General features: G+C 40.8%; 1 protein-coding gene across 2 annotated transcripts in view; it reads right to left on the bottom strand.

Annotated features, from left to right (window-relative positions):
- The window catches only part of esrrga (estrogen-related receptor gamma a), a 129,991-nt gene that overhangs the window by 8,059 nt on the left and 103,876 nt on the right, over positions 1–18,056 (bottom strand). For both annotated transcript variants that reach the window (XM_040138069.1, XM_040138079.1), the window contains exon 7: positions 16–122. In XM_040138069.1, coding sequence (XP_039994003.1) covers positions 16–122 — 107 coding nt within the window. The remainder of the gene's footprint in view (positions 1–15; positions 123–18,056) is intronic.

Raw genomic sequence — 18,056 nt, 5'->3', positions numbered from 1 at the left:
GCCAAAGACATTAACCTTGTCTTCAAAGGACAGTGAGCGGTACACAACACGCAGGATCAAGATCTCCATCCATGCACTCTGCAGTAGACTCATCTGGTCTGCCAAAGACAGCGTGGAGAAACCTGTAGAAGATTGAAACAAAGAAGAAAAGCAGGACAGATTTTTATTTTAAAATTTAGTTTCAGAGTTAAGCAGTCTGTTTTTTTACTATATTACACTATATGTTTTTTTTTCATAGTTTGGCAATGACAAATATCATTTTAGTGGTACCGTTCCAATATACAGTCATGCTGGTAAAATAAATGAATTGGTATTTAAAAGAAAACTAACAAGGAGGAAAGGGAATGAAAAAGAATAGTCTGTTTTGAAGCTAGGAAGAGGGTCAAGATCAACCATCTTCCCTTCCCTCCTTGCCCACCCTCAATCCATCCAGTTGACCAGAGTCCTCCTCCACCTCTTCTTCCTCTATCCCCTGAGCCCAGGGCTGTTCTCTGGGGAAAGGCAGGCCTTATCTCCCCCTGACACAACCTCCATGGATCAATGCTAGCCATCGCTGCTTCGCCGCTCAAACACACACACACACACCCACACACATACACGCGCGCACGCACACACACGCGCACGCACACACACACACACACACACACACACACACACACACACACACACACACACACACACACACACACACACTAATTGGTGCTATGGCCTCAAAACCAGTGCTTTCTCCAGTGTCAATCCATGTCTTTCTATTTGCCTACATCTATATCTGTCTGTCTCCCAAATCGCAATCCATTCCCTTTTTATCTGTCAGCGTCTGTTTACGACTGACCATCTGTGTGTCTGATTCTGGCTTCACCATTTTTTTTTCAACCATATTGATACAGCTGTCCGTATGTCCTATTTGGATCTCTCAGTGCAAATTTTTTCTTTCTGCCTTTTGAGTGTTTGGTCTGTTTTACTTCCTCCTTGTACTTTCAATTTATCTACTGAATGGCTCTTTTTTCTACTGTATGTTTGTACTATTTTCACATCTTCATTTCATATCTTTCGATTATGTTGTTAGTTAAGTGCACCAGTTTGTTGCTCGTTGTCTCTGTCTCTCTTTCTGTCTCTTTAATGGAACACCTGCCCACTCACACCTTTCCTCACAGCTGTCCTCTCCTCACACACCTGTCTATTCACGCCTGGCTGTCTGCCTATGTGTCTGTTTATGTGTGTGTGCAAGCCTTCATAGGAAAGGCAAAGACAGTGGCCCAGGTGAGCACACCTGTCAGACCTTGCTGCAGTCCTCCAATGTGTTTTAGTGTGTGTGTGTGTGTGTGTGTGTGTGTGTGTGTGTGTGTGTGTGTTTGAGAGGAGCATCCAGCCAGGAGAAGCAGGCAGATGAGAAGGAAGATATTTCTTCAACATCTGCTGCAGTTTGCCTCCTCTTGAGAGGGTAGGTGTGCAATAGTGTGTGTGTTGGTGCATTTGTGTGTGTGCATGTGCGTTAGGGGCTCTTATCTCACAGTGTGTTGATGGGTAATGGCAGGCGTCTCATTATGTCCAGGTTGCAGGCTATTGTTGTTTGTAATGTGCTCTAATTCATTCTATCTAAAACTGTTAACATCTCCAACACACACACAAACACTGACACACGCATATATACAGTAGATATACACTGTTGCGTGCATGTGTGCGTGAGCACACACACACACACACACACACACACACACACACACACACACACACACACACACACACACACACACACACACACACACACACACACAAACACACAAATGCATAGGAACACACTGGAATGAATCCAAATGTGTATGATTGATACACACACACACACACACACACACACACACAAACACACACACACACACATCACAGTGAAGGGAGCAGTATCGCTGCCAACTGGCAGTGTCTTCTTCTACTTAATGAAATCATCAGAAGGGATTAGAGGTGAATTTCTTAAGGGGGTCTTTATTCACACACACCCACACACACGTACACCCACATCTCATTCACAGAGGCAGATGTCGTTGGGGGTCCTTAGGACTTCACCACTCATCATGGGCAGGGGAAATAAGCGCTGGCATTGCTAAAATTAGCACACACACACTTACTGAGTCTGTTCAAACCCTGGGGTCAGGAGAAGAGAAGAAGACATGAGTGAGGGGTTAATATCATTTAATGGTGTCACTGGTTGTGTGTTTTAACTTGTCTCTCTGTGTGCGTTTTTCGTGCTCTGGCACTGGGAGCAGCGCGGAGGGTTCAATCATCCTCGGACATCGCTCTGGTGGAATTTGATCTGGGGCCAGTGGGGGCACACATGCTAAGTACACAGAAGTACACACAAGGTAAAAAAAAAAAAAAAATGTAAATGTCATCCAGAACATGTCTGCATGACTAGCTGTTCATTAATAAAGGGTTTGCACAAACCTGCCTTCAACAAACATCTTCCTCTTAATTACACATAAAACGAGCACACGTGCACAAACATACACACACAAGGAAACACCAATAATTAAAACCCCTGTGATTAATTTATTGAGCTGAAAAGTGCACTTTTTCTTATTGAGGTACATCAATGATTTTTATCAGGATGTGGTTTCTGTGTGTGTGTAGGTGTGTCTGGTGTGTGGAAGCATTTTGTGTGCATTTGTAAACACGTATATACTTATATTGTGTATTTTAACATAATATACATAATTGCACTGCGAGTGTGCTGGCGTCTTCTTTCATTAGCATGTTTGTTTTCTTTGTGTATGCTTACATTCCCATACATATGCTTCTGTGAGACTCTGCATGTGCGTCTCTATCTATGTGTATTTCTGTGTGTTTGTGTGTGTGTATGTATGCTTCCCCGACCCCCTCCCCTCTCCACCAGCCTGTCTGCGCCGTTGAGCCATCCAATGCCTCTTATCTGTCTGATTAATAGGCGGCCCGCTTCAGGACAAATTAATTAACAGATAACGCCATCTCTCCCTTCTTCCCTTCCTCCATTCCTCCCCTCCTTCTCATGGAGCGATCGATACAGCAGAAGAAAAGAAACATCAATGGGAATTTAGTGCTGATGATGGAGAGAGAGAGGTATTGATGGAGAAAGAGAGAGAGAGCACGAGAAAGAATGAGATGCAGGAGAGAAGAAAGTAAAAGGAGGAGAGTTGTTAGAAGGAGAGATGGTGGTGGTGGTGGTGGGAGGGGTGGAGACCTTTCTTTCATACCTGTGATTTCACTTGACAAAAGAAGGTTCCTTTTTTGGCTCTAATTACATTTCCTTTCTGCCCATTGTTGATAAGGGATCTCATACTATGTGTGGAAGTATGAGTGTGTTTGTGTTTTTGTGCAGGATTTCAATTTTGGAAGGGCCAAAGTAATTTTGGGTGGGCCTTTTAATTACAGAAGTTAATACTGTTTGCCTACCTTTGATGGTGTCCAACTGGTCGTCTCGCTGAAACAGAAATGACTGATAACGTGCTGTGGAAGGTGACTAGCGCGTCTGGTTATTACGACTCTTTTTCTAAAACATTTTCGACGCTGACATAGCTAATTATTAACCCACGACAATTTGTATTTATTACAAGTGGCACAAGTGTCCAATCTGTCATGTTTATCTGTTGTGGTGGATTGTGTTGACCAGCACATCCATACCATCTCGTTTGGATGATCTGGCTGGAAAATTATTTGTTTGAGTTGATTGCAGGGAGAGTGAGAGAGATTGACTGCTGGGTGAGCTATATTACTTTTAACAAGAGAGAGAGCGACGCACTGCGCTGTCAATTCATAAGCTTGTCTCAACAGAAACAGTTTATGCTTTCAAGGCAATATAAAAATCAATCAAGTCAGGCAAGAATCTCCAGCTCTACCTCGCGTCTGCCACCTCTCCTCTTCTGTGCTCTCCTTTCCTCTAATGTGACTGTTTCTTAAAATGACCTTTATGCTCCCCAAAGACGAAACATTTTAATGAACAAATCTAAATAGCAGCAAACTGTTCATAAACCAAAAAGATCCGTAAAATGTTCATTGTCATATTTCATTGGTCTTCCTTACAATTTCTGCTTCTTTTTACGTTTTGTTAAGTGAAATCAGGACACAAACCTGAACGCTCTCTGGTGTCAAAGTTTTGCGCTTTGTATGCCCAACACTGACCACCTTCCTGCATCTTTTGTGCAGTATAAGAATGTAACACTTCCTGCACTCGATCCGTTGCTAGTGAAAATAATCCAGGCAACAATTATGACTCCTACTAAGCATATCTGGCAAAACCATTTGGTAATATAAAGACCTAAGGATAGGGTTGGTCAAGTTAATGACCGAAAATATCTATTTGGTTACAAATGTGTGTGTTTGGGCCTGTCTGCCAAAGTATACGGATGCTTTATTGTATCTATGAAGGCCCAGATAGAGAGAGAGTGTGTGTCCATGTGCCATACATTGGTCTGACAGAAAGAGGCTGCAGTGCAGTGATGCAGACTTAACCTCTGTTGCTTTCTCTTGCACTCTCTTTCTTTTTTCTCTTCCCTTTGCTCTATCAGATACACACATAAAGACAAACTCACACACAAACACACGTCGATTCCCCAGCTACCCTGCGGCCTGTTTGTCTGCCAAATGAGTCCTGACTGCACGTTTACACCCGAGACCGCACAACAGTCTGGCGCGCACACACACACACACACACACACACACACACACACACACACGCACGCACGCGCACACACACACACACACAAAGAGGATAGCCCTCTCTCATGCCCCAGTTGCTACATAGACCCACATGAACACACATGTCCAGGAGGCCTATATTTATTTTCTTGTGGTTATAGGGCAAATGGGAACCAGTGAGAACCTATTGTGATGCTTATGAGTACCTGTGCACTTGTGTGTATACAGTTTGTGGCATTTGTGAAGCCATTTTTATGTGCATGTGAGACTGTGTGTGTTTGTATGATGATGCCTATGTACATCTGCAATAACTGTTGCATCAAAGAAGGACATTCCTAAATGTGTTTGTGTGGAATAATGTGACAGGTGCAAAAACTGGTTGGCAATGCTGATCTGGTTCCAGTTATTAACACATGACTGGCCTTCACATTCTGTCAATGTAGTAAAAAACTGGGCCTGTAGTATATATTTGTCTGTTTTTTTTAGAGCACCTTGAAAGTTGCGAGTAAAATTGAGGATGTGAAAGTAAATCCTATCTGTAATAATAACATGTTATGTGCTCGCCTGTAAGTTGAATGCACACTGAACTGAGTAATTTACAATGATTTGATCTTGGAAGTCTCTGACAATTTTTTCTGACATATCACATTGTGAGGGCTCACCTGTGTGCTGCAAGTTAGAAATGTCTCAGCTTTAGAGTTGCCACAATCGTGATTTATAGATGGCCACCTCACCCTTTTCCTAATGTCTTTTATTTCGGGGTAGCCAAAGTAGCCCTTTTTGTGTATCTGAATCCAAAAGCAAATTTTTGTAAACAAAGAAACACTGAATTTAAAATAAATAACGAATAACGAATACCTCCAAGTAATAAAAAAGTGTTAATTTTTCACCATTTTGATTGTATTGGCTGAATTGTATTTTTTGAACTGGAACTGACAACTCAAGAGACAAGCAAGAGTGAGTGTATCCCAGTGAGAGTGTGTGTGTACTTGGCCAGGGTGCTGCCAGCAGAGAAACAGGCCAACCCAGTGTTGATAGACCACATTTGATCTAAGCTAATTACCAATTTAACCCCCAGTGTGAGACTGTAGCTTGGACAGAATAGGCCAGTGGCACTGGGGCATTCTTTGCATCATGTGAAGTGTAATATGAACCTCCCAAACACCACTTCACCCAACATATTTTACACGTTTTACAAAAATTCTGATAATTTATTCCACAGATTAGATCTGTGATTAGGATTGTGCTCTGTCCTAGTTCATCAGGGCCTAAGAACACATTTAACAGTAAACTTCTCTGTCTGTCAAGCTCAACAATGTAACAGCAAAGATTCACTCACCTATCAAGAGTTATCAGTCCTGAAGTTGTAAGAATAAGTTTCACATTGTCATAAATATGTAACACAATACAGCAAAACTGAATTCACACTATTCACAGTTAAGGGAGCTGGACTTGTACTGTAAGAGAGGGATCCTGGCCTAGAGTTCGACATTTCAGCAAATGAGTAAAAAGTACATAGTGTAGTACTACTGCAGACAATGTGGTGTCCCAACAGCACTTCAGCAGTGTAATAAATGTGTAATAGACATTTGAAAATTGTTTTGACATAGTTTACCAAATCTTTTTATTAGGAGGTATTTAAAAGATGTCATGAGAAATGTGATGTGATTGTCTAGTTTCTCATTTTAGGTGAGAGGAGAATAGTGGATTGTCTATGTGCAGCATGTACACGCATTCTGTTCTGCAGGGGACAGATTTAAGTCTACTGGCCCACTGAGATAGAGATTGCATTAGGACACGTGAAGTTTCCAACAGTTGCCAGCACATCGCTGCCCTGCATGTATGTGTGTGTGTGTGTGTGTGTGTGTGTGTGTGTGTGTGTGTGTGTGTGTGTGTGTGTGTGTGCATGTGTTCTTTCTCGATGCAGACTGTGTTACGTGGCTCCATGGCTCGCTCTCTCATACCACTTTCTGTACGTGTTCATGTTAAAAGTTGTGTTAGTGCACACGTTGTTGCATGCTGAGCGACGCAAGTGCTCCCTTGTGATGCTTTTTGAGTGTGTGTTTGTGTGTGTGTGTCTGCACATCTCAAACTGTGTTGTACCATACGGCCAGACGCTGGCCCAAATGAACACAGACCCCCTGTGATGGCTTTGGCCAAGCTGAAACAACACACACTAGAAAAAAAAGCACACAGCAACAAGCACACTGGTAAATAGTGCCTCACACACACACACACACACACACACACACACACACACACACACACACACACACACACACACACACACACACACACACACACACACACACACACACACACACCCACCAGCTGACCCAATTACACAGAGATGCGCAACGAGATGGAAACAAATCTACCCAGAGAACTAGCTAATTTAGAAGGGCTTAAAGACACACACACACAAACACAGGACACACACCCACATGTATGTGTATAGTCACTTGGATTCTAAAAAACACTGTCAAGTGGAGATGATACTATATGAAAATGCAAATCAGAGTAATGAAGTTGCCGTATCAAAGCACACAATGTGTGTATGTGTGTGTGTATGAAGAGATGAACAGCATAAAACAGAATTGCTCTCTAGTCCTATCCTTCCTTTTGCCTCATTCCTCATCATTGGAAATATGTCCATATGCAAATGTGTGTGTTTATGTGGCAAATTTTTCTTTTACAAATTTCTAACTCAAGGAGATGCATAAAGAAGAGACTAAGGTCACTGATACAGCAGTTATGTAACCTGACATTTGGGATTGGGAAACATAACCGCTGTAGTATATCATACCAACTGCAGATAATCGTGAACTTTGGGCGAATGAAATGAGAATTTTCCTGATCTGACCAGTAAGTCTCTGCACAAAGTGGATAATAAACCATGAAACAGCACCATGTTTTCATCACTCAGTGTATTTTTGTTTGTATGAACCAGGCAAAGTTGCTTTCTGTTGTTGCTGTCGCTCCTGTCTGGTCAAGTTTTTGGTCATATGTTTTGTGTGTCAAGGTCAAGTTGAAATATTTTCCTTAAGTCAACAAAATTGAGTGGGAATCCCCAAGTCAAACTACTTTGCTGTAAAACCCTGTGGCATGACCATTTTTATTTTATTGTTGTTATAGTTTAAAAAAACAGTTCCGGTGAATACTTGTTAGGTTTTGGTGATGGTTAATCTCAGTTTACTGAAAAATAACTGCCTGGTTGAGTCCGCTGCATCTGCATTTGAGTTACTCTAAATGAAAAATAGACAATTACTGACATACTTTTGTATAAACACAAAATGAATTTGATACATGATTTGTCACTTTTCTAATACAAGTTCACACACGTCATCACCTTCACCTTCATCCCCTCCTGTACTGTTGGCTAAAATATCTTTTTTTTCTATTTCTTTCTCCTTCCACCCCCCCAATCACATCCCCCCTTTTTTCTCTGCGCGGCCTGGGGGAGAGTAGAGCAGTTGTAGGGTTGCGGTAGCCTCTAATCAGTGTGAACAGCCAGCTAATTACCAAACCCTCAGCCCTGGCTGACTGTTAATTGCATACATTAGACACCATCAGCAGCATTGCAAGATTAACACTTAAAATCTTCCCATTGCTGTAGTGGAGATGAGTGCTCAGTGAGGGAGTGTGTGTGTGTGTGTGTGTGTGTGTGTGTGTGTGTGTGTGTGTGTGTGTGTGTGTGTGTGTGTGTGTGTGTGTGTGTGTGCGCGTGGTGTGTGCTGCCTCTGAGGTTGCGGGTGCTAATATTTAACACTTAATTAGACACAAAATGGAGACGTGGCAACACAGAGATGGCTGTCGAGTGTTATAGCTGTTGCTGTGACTGGGTTGCTTGGGTGGGGGCAGCCGGTCGTTGAGGGCAACCCCAAGTCTCCGTGGAGACGACAGATGGAGTGACATTAAGAGCATTGCAGTGGAGCTATTTCAAATAATAAAATATCAATATTTACATTTTAATTACCCACTTCTAGATCCGCCAGGGCCATGTCAAGGAGCGTGTTAGTGAGACTGTGCGTTTGTGTGTGTGTGGAGGGCAAGTGCAACTGCCAGCTCCACTGAGACCATATCTTCTTTACTCTATACAGAGTCACGAGTACTGCTCAAGTGACAATATCTCAGCTGGTTTGCAACATTATATTTCTTACTTTCTTCTATTACTTTGTCTTTCGATCAATTCATCCATCTTCCTCTCATCCTCTACATCTGCATCCTGCCCTTTCCTCCTACAATACAATGCTGATGCAGGCAGGAATGACCACTCTGTGTGTGTCTGTGTGTGTGTATGAGCATGTGCATGCGTGCGCAAATCTGTCAGGGGAATTAACCATGTGTTCACACAACTGAGTAGCTTATACATACCAACTATCTCTGTCACACACACACACACACACACACACACACACACACACACACACACACACACACACACACACACACACACACACACACACACACACAGACAAACACTGCTGACAGACACTTCTGAACACAAAAAACAGTATGAGTTCACAAGTGTAATAAGAGTTAAAGAGTAAAGAAAAAATAATGTAAATATTGTATGACCAAAATTTCTAAGTCTTCCAGGTAAAAGGATATCAGACTAGGAAGAAGTCAGCTGGACTTGCTGTTTTATTTTGAAGATGTTTTGCCACTTTTCCAAGCATTAAATCAGGAAACACACAAAGACACTGAGTGGACTTTACATCAAAATTCATACCCCTGGGAATGTCACCCCATGTCTTTACAGACTCCACAAGACCCACAAAGAGTGAATCCCTCTCAGGCCTATTATCAGCTGCATCCACTTAGTGACATGCAATATTGCCAAGCACGTAATCACACTTTTGGATGGAAAGGAGAGCTCTGAGTTCTTTCTGGAGAATACTGCCTAGTCAGTGGTTCAATTATGTCGAGGACAACAGGGTGAAGACGAAGATCAAGATCAAACAAAGGTTTTAAATCAAATTATCTATCCCTCTCTCTCTATCTATCTATCTCTCTCTCTTTCTATCTATCTATCTAGTCTGCGATTAATTCATTTTCCCAGTTTGTTCAATTAACTGGATTGTGACAGTCTATTGATCTCTTAGTGGATTACCTTTTCAGAAAAATATCCTCCTATAATATATCTCCGGAAAAGACAAAATCCACAGTCAAAGCACCAGCAAATTGGTTGTGCTGCTATCTAAACCACTGGGCAGATGCATTTTTTTGTTTCCATTGATGATTACTTAGCATTCTTTGTTGTCACGTTTATTTTTACTGTCACAAACAACATGGGTACCAAACTATTCATATAACAAGTAAAAATACAAAGTTCAAAAGAAGTAAATTGTGGAGTGTGCATGAGACAAATACGTTTTTTGTAAAGCACTATTGATGTGTGAATAGAAACTTGCTGATTGTGGCTTTAAATCAAAACTCAATGGTCCCTGTCCGGGCCTGGTGTCTGAATATGAGATTATGAGGCTGTGTTGATTCTATCTTCCTAATCCTCCGTAGCTTTCCATAGAGAGAGGACCGTAGAAACTCCACAGGGATTAATTTACCATTTAAAGATTAGAGATATGGTCTCCAATATCATCATCCAGGACAAGCATCAAGAGGAAGGGCTCAACAATCGGAGCAATAAGGAGAGAGAGAATAAAGAGAATGAGAGCGAGAGAGAGAGAGAGAGAGAGAGAGAGATGTACGCAGACTGAAAGAAAGACAGAGATGAAAATGAATGGACACTGAAAGACAGCCTTCTCTCCTACAGCATCCTGCTTTAATGTCCTAGCTCGAAGACAAGAACATTAGACCTAATTCCACCTCCTCATCTTGGCCTGAAAAAGCCTGGGCTGAAAATCTTAATTAATTGTCCAATAGTGCTGCGGGGTCATTATGCATTGCAATAAAGAAGCGTGTAATTATGAGATTTAACAGCCATTACCAAGGCCAGGAACTCATATGTCATCATCAGCAACCAAGCCAATGGTTTGGTACGGCTGTGTGTGTGGCTTGATGGACAGCATGCACACACACCAAATACACACACTTTCATGTGTACATATTGTAAGAATATGACAAGTAAGTATTTTCAGTAGATAGTGATTAGATACAGTATATAAGAGATAAATGTGTATGGTCTTACATAGGTAAACAAACATTTGTAGGTATATACATGTGCACAACTTGAAGAAAACACACACACACACACACACACACACACACACACACACACACACACACACACACACACACACACACACACACACACACACACACACACACACACACACACACACACACACACACAGCCATCAGTCTGACCCAGACAATAAGGCAGCCAGCTGTGATAGCAGCCTGCAGATGAAACATCCCATCAAGATTAAATAGACACAGAAATACACACGTTATTACTGCTGTGTGTGTGTGTGTTACTGTGTGTATGTGAATGCACAGTGGAGCACCAAGACCGCAGACCGTGGCCCTATGCCACATAGCAGGTGGCAAGTGACACAGTTCTACAAGGATGAAATGCTGTGTATAAACACATGCACAATACATTAATGAATAAAGTGCTCAAGCAGTCCCACAACCAAAGAACTAGTGAGCAAGAAAGAAAAAACATTCAGCTGGACACGTTGAAATTAAAACTAAATTTAAAAATGAGAAAGCTTTTGTTTTGTTCAGTTTTTTGTTTTGTTTTAGTTTTGATAATACAGCATCCTGTTGAAGTTGTTGTGATGGAGGAACAGCATCCCTACAAGTAAAACAAATTTATGCTTTGTGTCATTCTTGTGCATTAAACCAATTAGAATTTTTTTAGTCTGTGTTTACTCATCCCATACATACAGTGTACCTATTTTATAGACGTTAGTTGAAGCTAGCTAGCAATGTGCACTATGGCTCTGTGTGGGAAGAGAGGCTATGTGTGATTCAGTGAAACAGTTCAGATGCTGATGTGGCTTAGTTATCACCAAAACTCCAGTTCTTTCTGTTACTTCTTTCTGGATTTATCCTTTTTCCTCATCTCTGCACACTGCGGAAGTGGAGATAAAAAAGCCTCTGAATAAGCGCAAATAATTTGCTGAAGTTGAAACATTTTCAGCTTGTGTGAACATGTCTTCATCACAGTTCATGCTGCCTAGAGCTAATGTATCTATGAATGTATCTGTTTGCTGTCCCTCACATCTTTGCATTGACCATGTATGCAATCACACCACCTCTTAAATTAACTTAGCACACACTCAGAGGTTGTCCATCTACATGTACATGTTTGATTTATTGCTAGCAGTTTTGAGGCGTATACGATAAGATGTAGGTACATAAACAGACAAAAACCAACAACCTACAAATAATAAAATCATCAAACATTAAGTAATGCATTGCTCGGGCCCACACAGGTAAGTGTATGTATGTATGTTTGTATATATATCTATATATATAGATATATATATGTAGGTGTGTGTGTGTGTGTGTGTGTGTGTGTGTGTGTGTGTGTGTGCGTGTGTGTGTGTGTGTGTGCGTGTGTGCTGTATATGATTTGCCTTTTTTTGTGTGTGTTGTGTGCACAGGCCATAAGTCGTCCCCAGCTGGTGACAGGCACGCTCCAATCCTATTTTCTCACCTGCTTATTCCCTGATGGAAAGGATGAATTGTCCGGATTGTTATTTAAGTACGATGGATGGAGGATGGGAGACAGTGAGAAGCAGTAGAAAGGGGGAAAGGGGAAGAGGGAACAGGGGGACAGAAAGAGCATCAGGCGGGAGGGAGAAGTGAGAGGGAGAGTAAAACAAAGAGTGAGTGAGGAATAAACAAAAAACAAGGAAGAGAAGGGAAGAAAGATGAGAGAGAGAAGGAAGGTGGTGAGGAACAACAAGGGTGAGAGAAGGAAAGGAAAGAAAGAAGAAGGTAAGAAGCAATGTTAGGAGGACAAACAGAATGACTGAATATGAAAAAGATATACAGTAAAGGGGAGAAAAGGGGAGATACAGATAGAAACCATGAGGAAAGGTAGATAGATACAGAGAAAAAGAAAGAGTACATGGAGAGAGAGAGGGAGAGAGAGAGAGAGATAGAGAGAGCAAGAGAATAACTATTTCATGCCTGTCTGTGAACTTTGCATGAACCGACAGAAATAATGTGATGCCATGACAAGCCTGTCCCTCCTTCCACTAGATTTGCTGCATGCATAGGTGTGTGATCTGTGTGTATGAATCCCTGTCTGTGTGTGAACTCTTTATATTGCTTTTGGTGTGTGTGTGTATGTGTGTGTGTGTGTGTGTGTGTATGTGTGCGCGTGCGTGTGTGTGTGTGTGCGTGCGTGTGTACATGTGCGCTCCAACAGATAGAATAGGATGATGATGATTTGAAATGGAGTTTGGCCTGTGTGTAATTATGATCATCTATCTTTATGCCCCACCAGCACATCATATCATATCACATCATATCATCTCTCTCTCAGGCACACACACACACACACACACACACACACACACACACACACACACACACACACACACACACACGCACACACAAAAGCAAATTGAAAGTAGTAAAAGCTGACTGTTTGCTAGTGATGACTTAGATGATGATGGGCTCAGATGGTGTGCTGATTTATTTGTTACTGCTCATCTGATGTCACATATTATAAAACTGTGCATGTCTGTGTATGTGTGCAACTGCGCACGTTCGCTGTCTGTTTGTGCTTCTTTAGAAGTGGGTGTATGTGTGTTTATTAGTGTATATTTGTGTGTTCATGGATGTGTGTAAAATGTACTATATGTGTTTGTGTATGCGGTTTTTCTCTGGTGTGTGTTTTGTGTTTTGTGTGTGTGTTTCTGTGTGTGTGTGTGTGTGTGTGTGTGTGTGTGTGTGTGTGTGTGTGTGTGTGTGCGTATCTGTGACAGACATTATGTGATGCAGATTAGACAGTGTACTCAGATTGCAGGCTGTGTCTCAAACGCTGATAGACAAATTTGATTTGCTAATGTAATCACACTAATAAGAATAACAGCAATGGGCTGCTGAGTGTAAATCTCAAAACTTCTATATTTGTGTTTTTTTCTCACTTTTACTTGAAATAAAACACATCTATCCACTGAATGATTTTCATGACTAATTTTTATTTAGAAATTATAATCAGATTATTAAAATTACTTTCAATGAGAGGCTGTAATCTGGTGCTATTCAGAAAAATAAGATGATTTTCATCACACACCACTTTTTAAATCAGTGTACTTCTTAATATACAAATATTTCATTGACTTGTTCAGCGTTTTGAACTTAGTGAACGTACTGTTGTTGATGTGGATGACATTTTCTTTATGCACAACAATCCAGTACTAGAGGCTGGCACTACTCTTTGAGTGACTTCTGTGTTTTCTATTTTTCATTTTGAACTCAGCTCTGATATGCTGCAACACAGGTGGGTAGAGCGACAGTGACAGCTGGTACCATGTGTGAAGCAAGTTTTGTGTGCATGTGTGTGTTGGTCCGTATGATGTGTCAGATTGCTCTACTGTGTGTCACCACCAAGGTGTGACCCGATAGAGGTAATACCAGCGTCTGTGGGAATGTACGTATGTGTTGAGTTTGTTTGCAAAACAATGTGTGTTTTTAAAGAGGGCACCTAAAACTGTCAGTGTTTGAGTGTCATTGTAGGCACATCGTCATGGAAACACTGTCAACACGGTGATGACAAAACAAACACAGGGCATCGGACAGACAGGAGAGTCAACACAGCCCTCAGAGACCGAACATGTGGGTCCATTGTGCGTATTCAAAACGTCAAATGTGGCATAAATGACTTCTTTTACGAAACCAGCATCACAACATACAGTAAAGAAATTGATAGTATAGCTTTTTGTCTCTCTTTTCTAAATCTTACTGCAGACACCCTTCACAACTTATGTATTAGGTTTATTTATTTATTATAATATACTGTAGATAGGTATTGTGTTCTATAGTGGGTACCTCAGTATATTAAAGTATATACATGCCAAAAAGGAAAAAGGAAAATGTTTTCCCTCCTCTGTTTTCTCATATTGATGAAATGCTTCCAATACCCACAGGCTTAATCCAATAAAGAAAGCCCAACTTAATCCAAGCATTAAGCTCGGATATCAAATATTCTTTTCCTAATTTGATTTCATCAATATTTGTTTTCATCTGCAAACAGGGGTGTGTTTGTTTGTAAGAGGAAACCATGGTGGTGGTGCACTGGAAAATAAGATATCTCTTATGCATCAGTGTGGACAAACCAAAACAGACAAGCACACACACACTGACACATAAGCAAACACACATACTTGAAACCAAGACATCAACCTCTAAATGTGTTATGTAGCTCAGGGATGAGATGCAATGGAAATCTAACACAACCAACAGAGCTCAGAGAAGATCAACAGCAACTGGAAAGACACACACAATGATACAAACTAGAGAGCACAAAAGAGACAAAATTGACAATGAATGAACTAAATCAAATTCTGATCCTAAACCTAAATCAGATCCTAATAAAGTCATACTTATGAGTTGAATCTCATTAGAATATGAAAACGGCAAAGTCAGTAGTATCAAATCAAAGAAGACAGAGTGCTGTCAGTTGTGTCTTATTTATTGTTTTTACATCAAGGAAATAACTGTAAAGAGTATTCTATAAAAGAAACCTTCTGAATTATATTCTTTTTTTTTTTTTTTTTTAAATCAGCATAAAAGAAGATATATTACAAGTATTTAACATATAAACATAACATTTGTTTCCCCTATAGTATCTGCTCCTGGCTGAAGAATTATCAGGGTTTCATGATTACATTTAGGTAACTCAAAGCAATCTTAGTTCATACTATAATTTATATCATGTGATCAAATATCAAAAATAGGTTTGAATATCTCTGATAATTCTCTATAATTCATTGCAATTTTCTCAAGGCCTTTGCACTGTTGAACCTCGTTTTAACCTCTCAACCTTTTTCCTACAAATCTTTTACATTTGCATGTTAAAAACAAACTGATTACTTCAATCTTAGTGTGTGACAATGCAAGGTTATCTCTGTGTCTATATGCTTGCTTGGAAACTGTTACGTAACTGTCTATACACTGTGCTGTAGCCGTGTGTCAATGTGAATGCACTGTATGTCTGCATGTTGTTCTTGTGTGTTAAGAAGGCACCCAGCATGCTGTGACTGTCAAGGTGAACTAGCCTTAGCCGACAGAATGGGGGCAAAACTGCTTGTGCATCTGGGTGTGTGTGTGTGTGTATTTCCAGGTGTGTGTCTTCATGAGTTTTCATGTTCATGTGCGCCTAGACAAGGAATTTTATGGCAGTGGATAATAACTTGAGAAAGAGACACACTAAAAGATGAAGAAGGGTACGTACGATGAAGACCACAGAGGGAAGGAAGAAATTAGGACATATTGTTTCAGAAGTTTCGTGCCAATAAAACTCATTGATTTAACAACTGTAAAAGAACTGTGCGTGTGTGTTTGTGTGAGTGGTGGTGGAGACATGTTTCCCTTCTGATTTACCACTCTCTGACCCAACGCCAAGACAACCTCTTTGCTGATTGATGACATCACCAGACTTAATGAGGAGGGCTGTAGAGTGACCTCACCACCAGTCTGGGTTTTAACATTCCTCTCTCAGTCTCTCTACACACACAAACACACGCACACACGGCGCTTATCTGCATCTCTTGAAGCTCATTGTGAAGTGTTATAATGTGTGTCAGTGTTAATTTAAAGAGCTGCACTCTCAGAGTCAAGGATGTGAGTATCCGTGTATTTGTGTGCATGTGTGTGCACGCAGAGGTTCCCCTTGGCTGCTTAGACTCAACATTTGATTTGCTAAAAGGAGCAGGACACTTCTATTAATCAATATTTGCTGACTGACTGGCTGTCTTTTTGGCTGATTGACTGGCTGTGTAGTTACTGTTGACTGTCTGGCAGTCTGAATGGCTAACTGCTCGGCTTGCTGACTAAATCTCTAAGTGAAAACCATTTATAACATAACCAAAAGAGAAGGGCATAGCAAATGGAAAGATTAGGGAGAACTTTGCTTATCGGGTGCTTCACGGAGTATGCTGTGACGTACCAATGTTAATAAAAAGGCATATTTGAATGAGCGATCTGATTGATTGATACCGTTTCAAAATCTGGAGCTGAACTTGGACTCAATAATCCTGACCACCGCATGTCTTTGAGATACAGACAGGCAGAACCAGAGAGAAAGACAGAGACAATGGCTGGTTGAGGGGATGAGGGGAGAAGGGGGGTGCGGAAGGGGACAGGGGTTGAGAGATGAGGTTGACTTGATAATGAAGAGGTTAAGGATACCACAGAGAGAGAGAGAGTGGGGGGTCTCGCAGAGAGAGGGTGAAAAGGAGGGAGAGAGAGAGAGACCAAGGAAGAGCGAGAGAAGAAGAGAGGTCAGAAGAGAGGTTGAAGAGGTGAGGGATATTTAGTCATCGGGTCACAATAGTATTGTGTTAAAGGCTCACTGGGAGCATCCGGGCTATACTGACGTTCTCTCCCTCCACCCTTAAACGTTTTGTTTTAAACCCCATCCTATAAATAGGACATTCTCCTATAATTTCATTTTCCATCACACGCAGAATAAGGAATATAATGTCATAGTAGATACCTTGAATCACAACTCTCAATGTGTATAAGAACTCAATAATATATAACAACATAACCATAAATTGGTAAAATAAAAAATGGACTAAAGAAAAAAATAGGTGAAGAACACAATATATCTTACTGAATATACAGCCACAATTCTGGCAGTTAGCATTACTTTTGTTAACCAATAAAAAGAGTCAAGTTCATTACAATGCCTGTGCAAGATATTGGTGCAGAGTAGGATGTGAAATTACCTCTAAATCTTTAAATTGTGCATCAGTACATGAATAAAAATTAAGCACTCTTTGTTATTAGTAGAAAAAATAAAAAATAATGGGACCTAAGATTGAGCCTTGGGGAACTCCACAGGTTGTATATAATAACTAAACAGAAGCGTTTCCAATTGAACTTGTGGTTTCCTCCTAGCTTGGAAGAAAATCTTATCCTTACTTATTCAACGTTCTGGAAACAGGGAGAGAGATGCTCTGGCATGTGCATTCTTTCCTCACGAGGTTTTTAAAATATCTTTAAAACATCTGGGCTGTAGGAAGTGTCCTCCTAATTTAATCACTGGGAAAATTGCTCTGTGTAAACCAAATCTCATATCATTATCATAAACAAGTCAAATTTTTATAAATCACTGCCGATTAAAGTTTTTACTGATGTTTGAAAATCATTCTCTGAGAAGACTAACCATCCCTAAAGGCCTGTAGATGGAATTTTACATTGTGTTACATGATGCAAGGAAGTGGGCTGTTCAAAGCAAAGCT

This window comes from Xiphias gladius, chromosome 1 (genome assembly GCF_016859285.1).
Source record: "Xiphias gladius isolate SHS-SW01 ecotype Sanya breed wild chromosome 1, ASM1685928v1, whole genome shotgun sequence".
NCBI classification, from domain to species: Eukaryota; Metazoa; Chordata; class Actinopteri; order Istiophoriformes; family Xiphiidae; genus Xiphias; species Xiphias gladius.
Note: the sequence above shows the minus strand (reverse complement) of the source record. Positions and strands in the feature narration are given on the sequence as shown.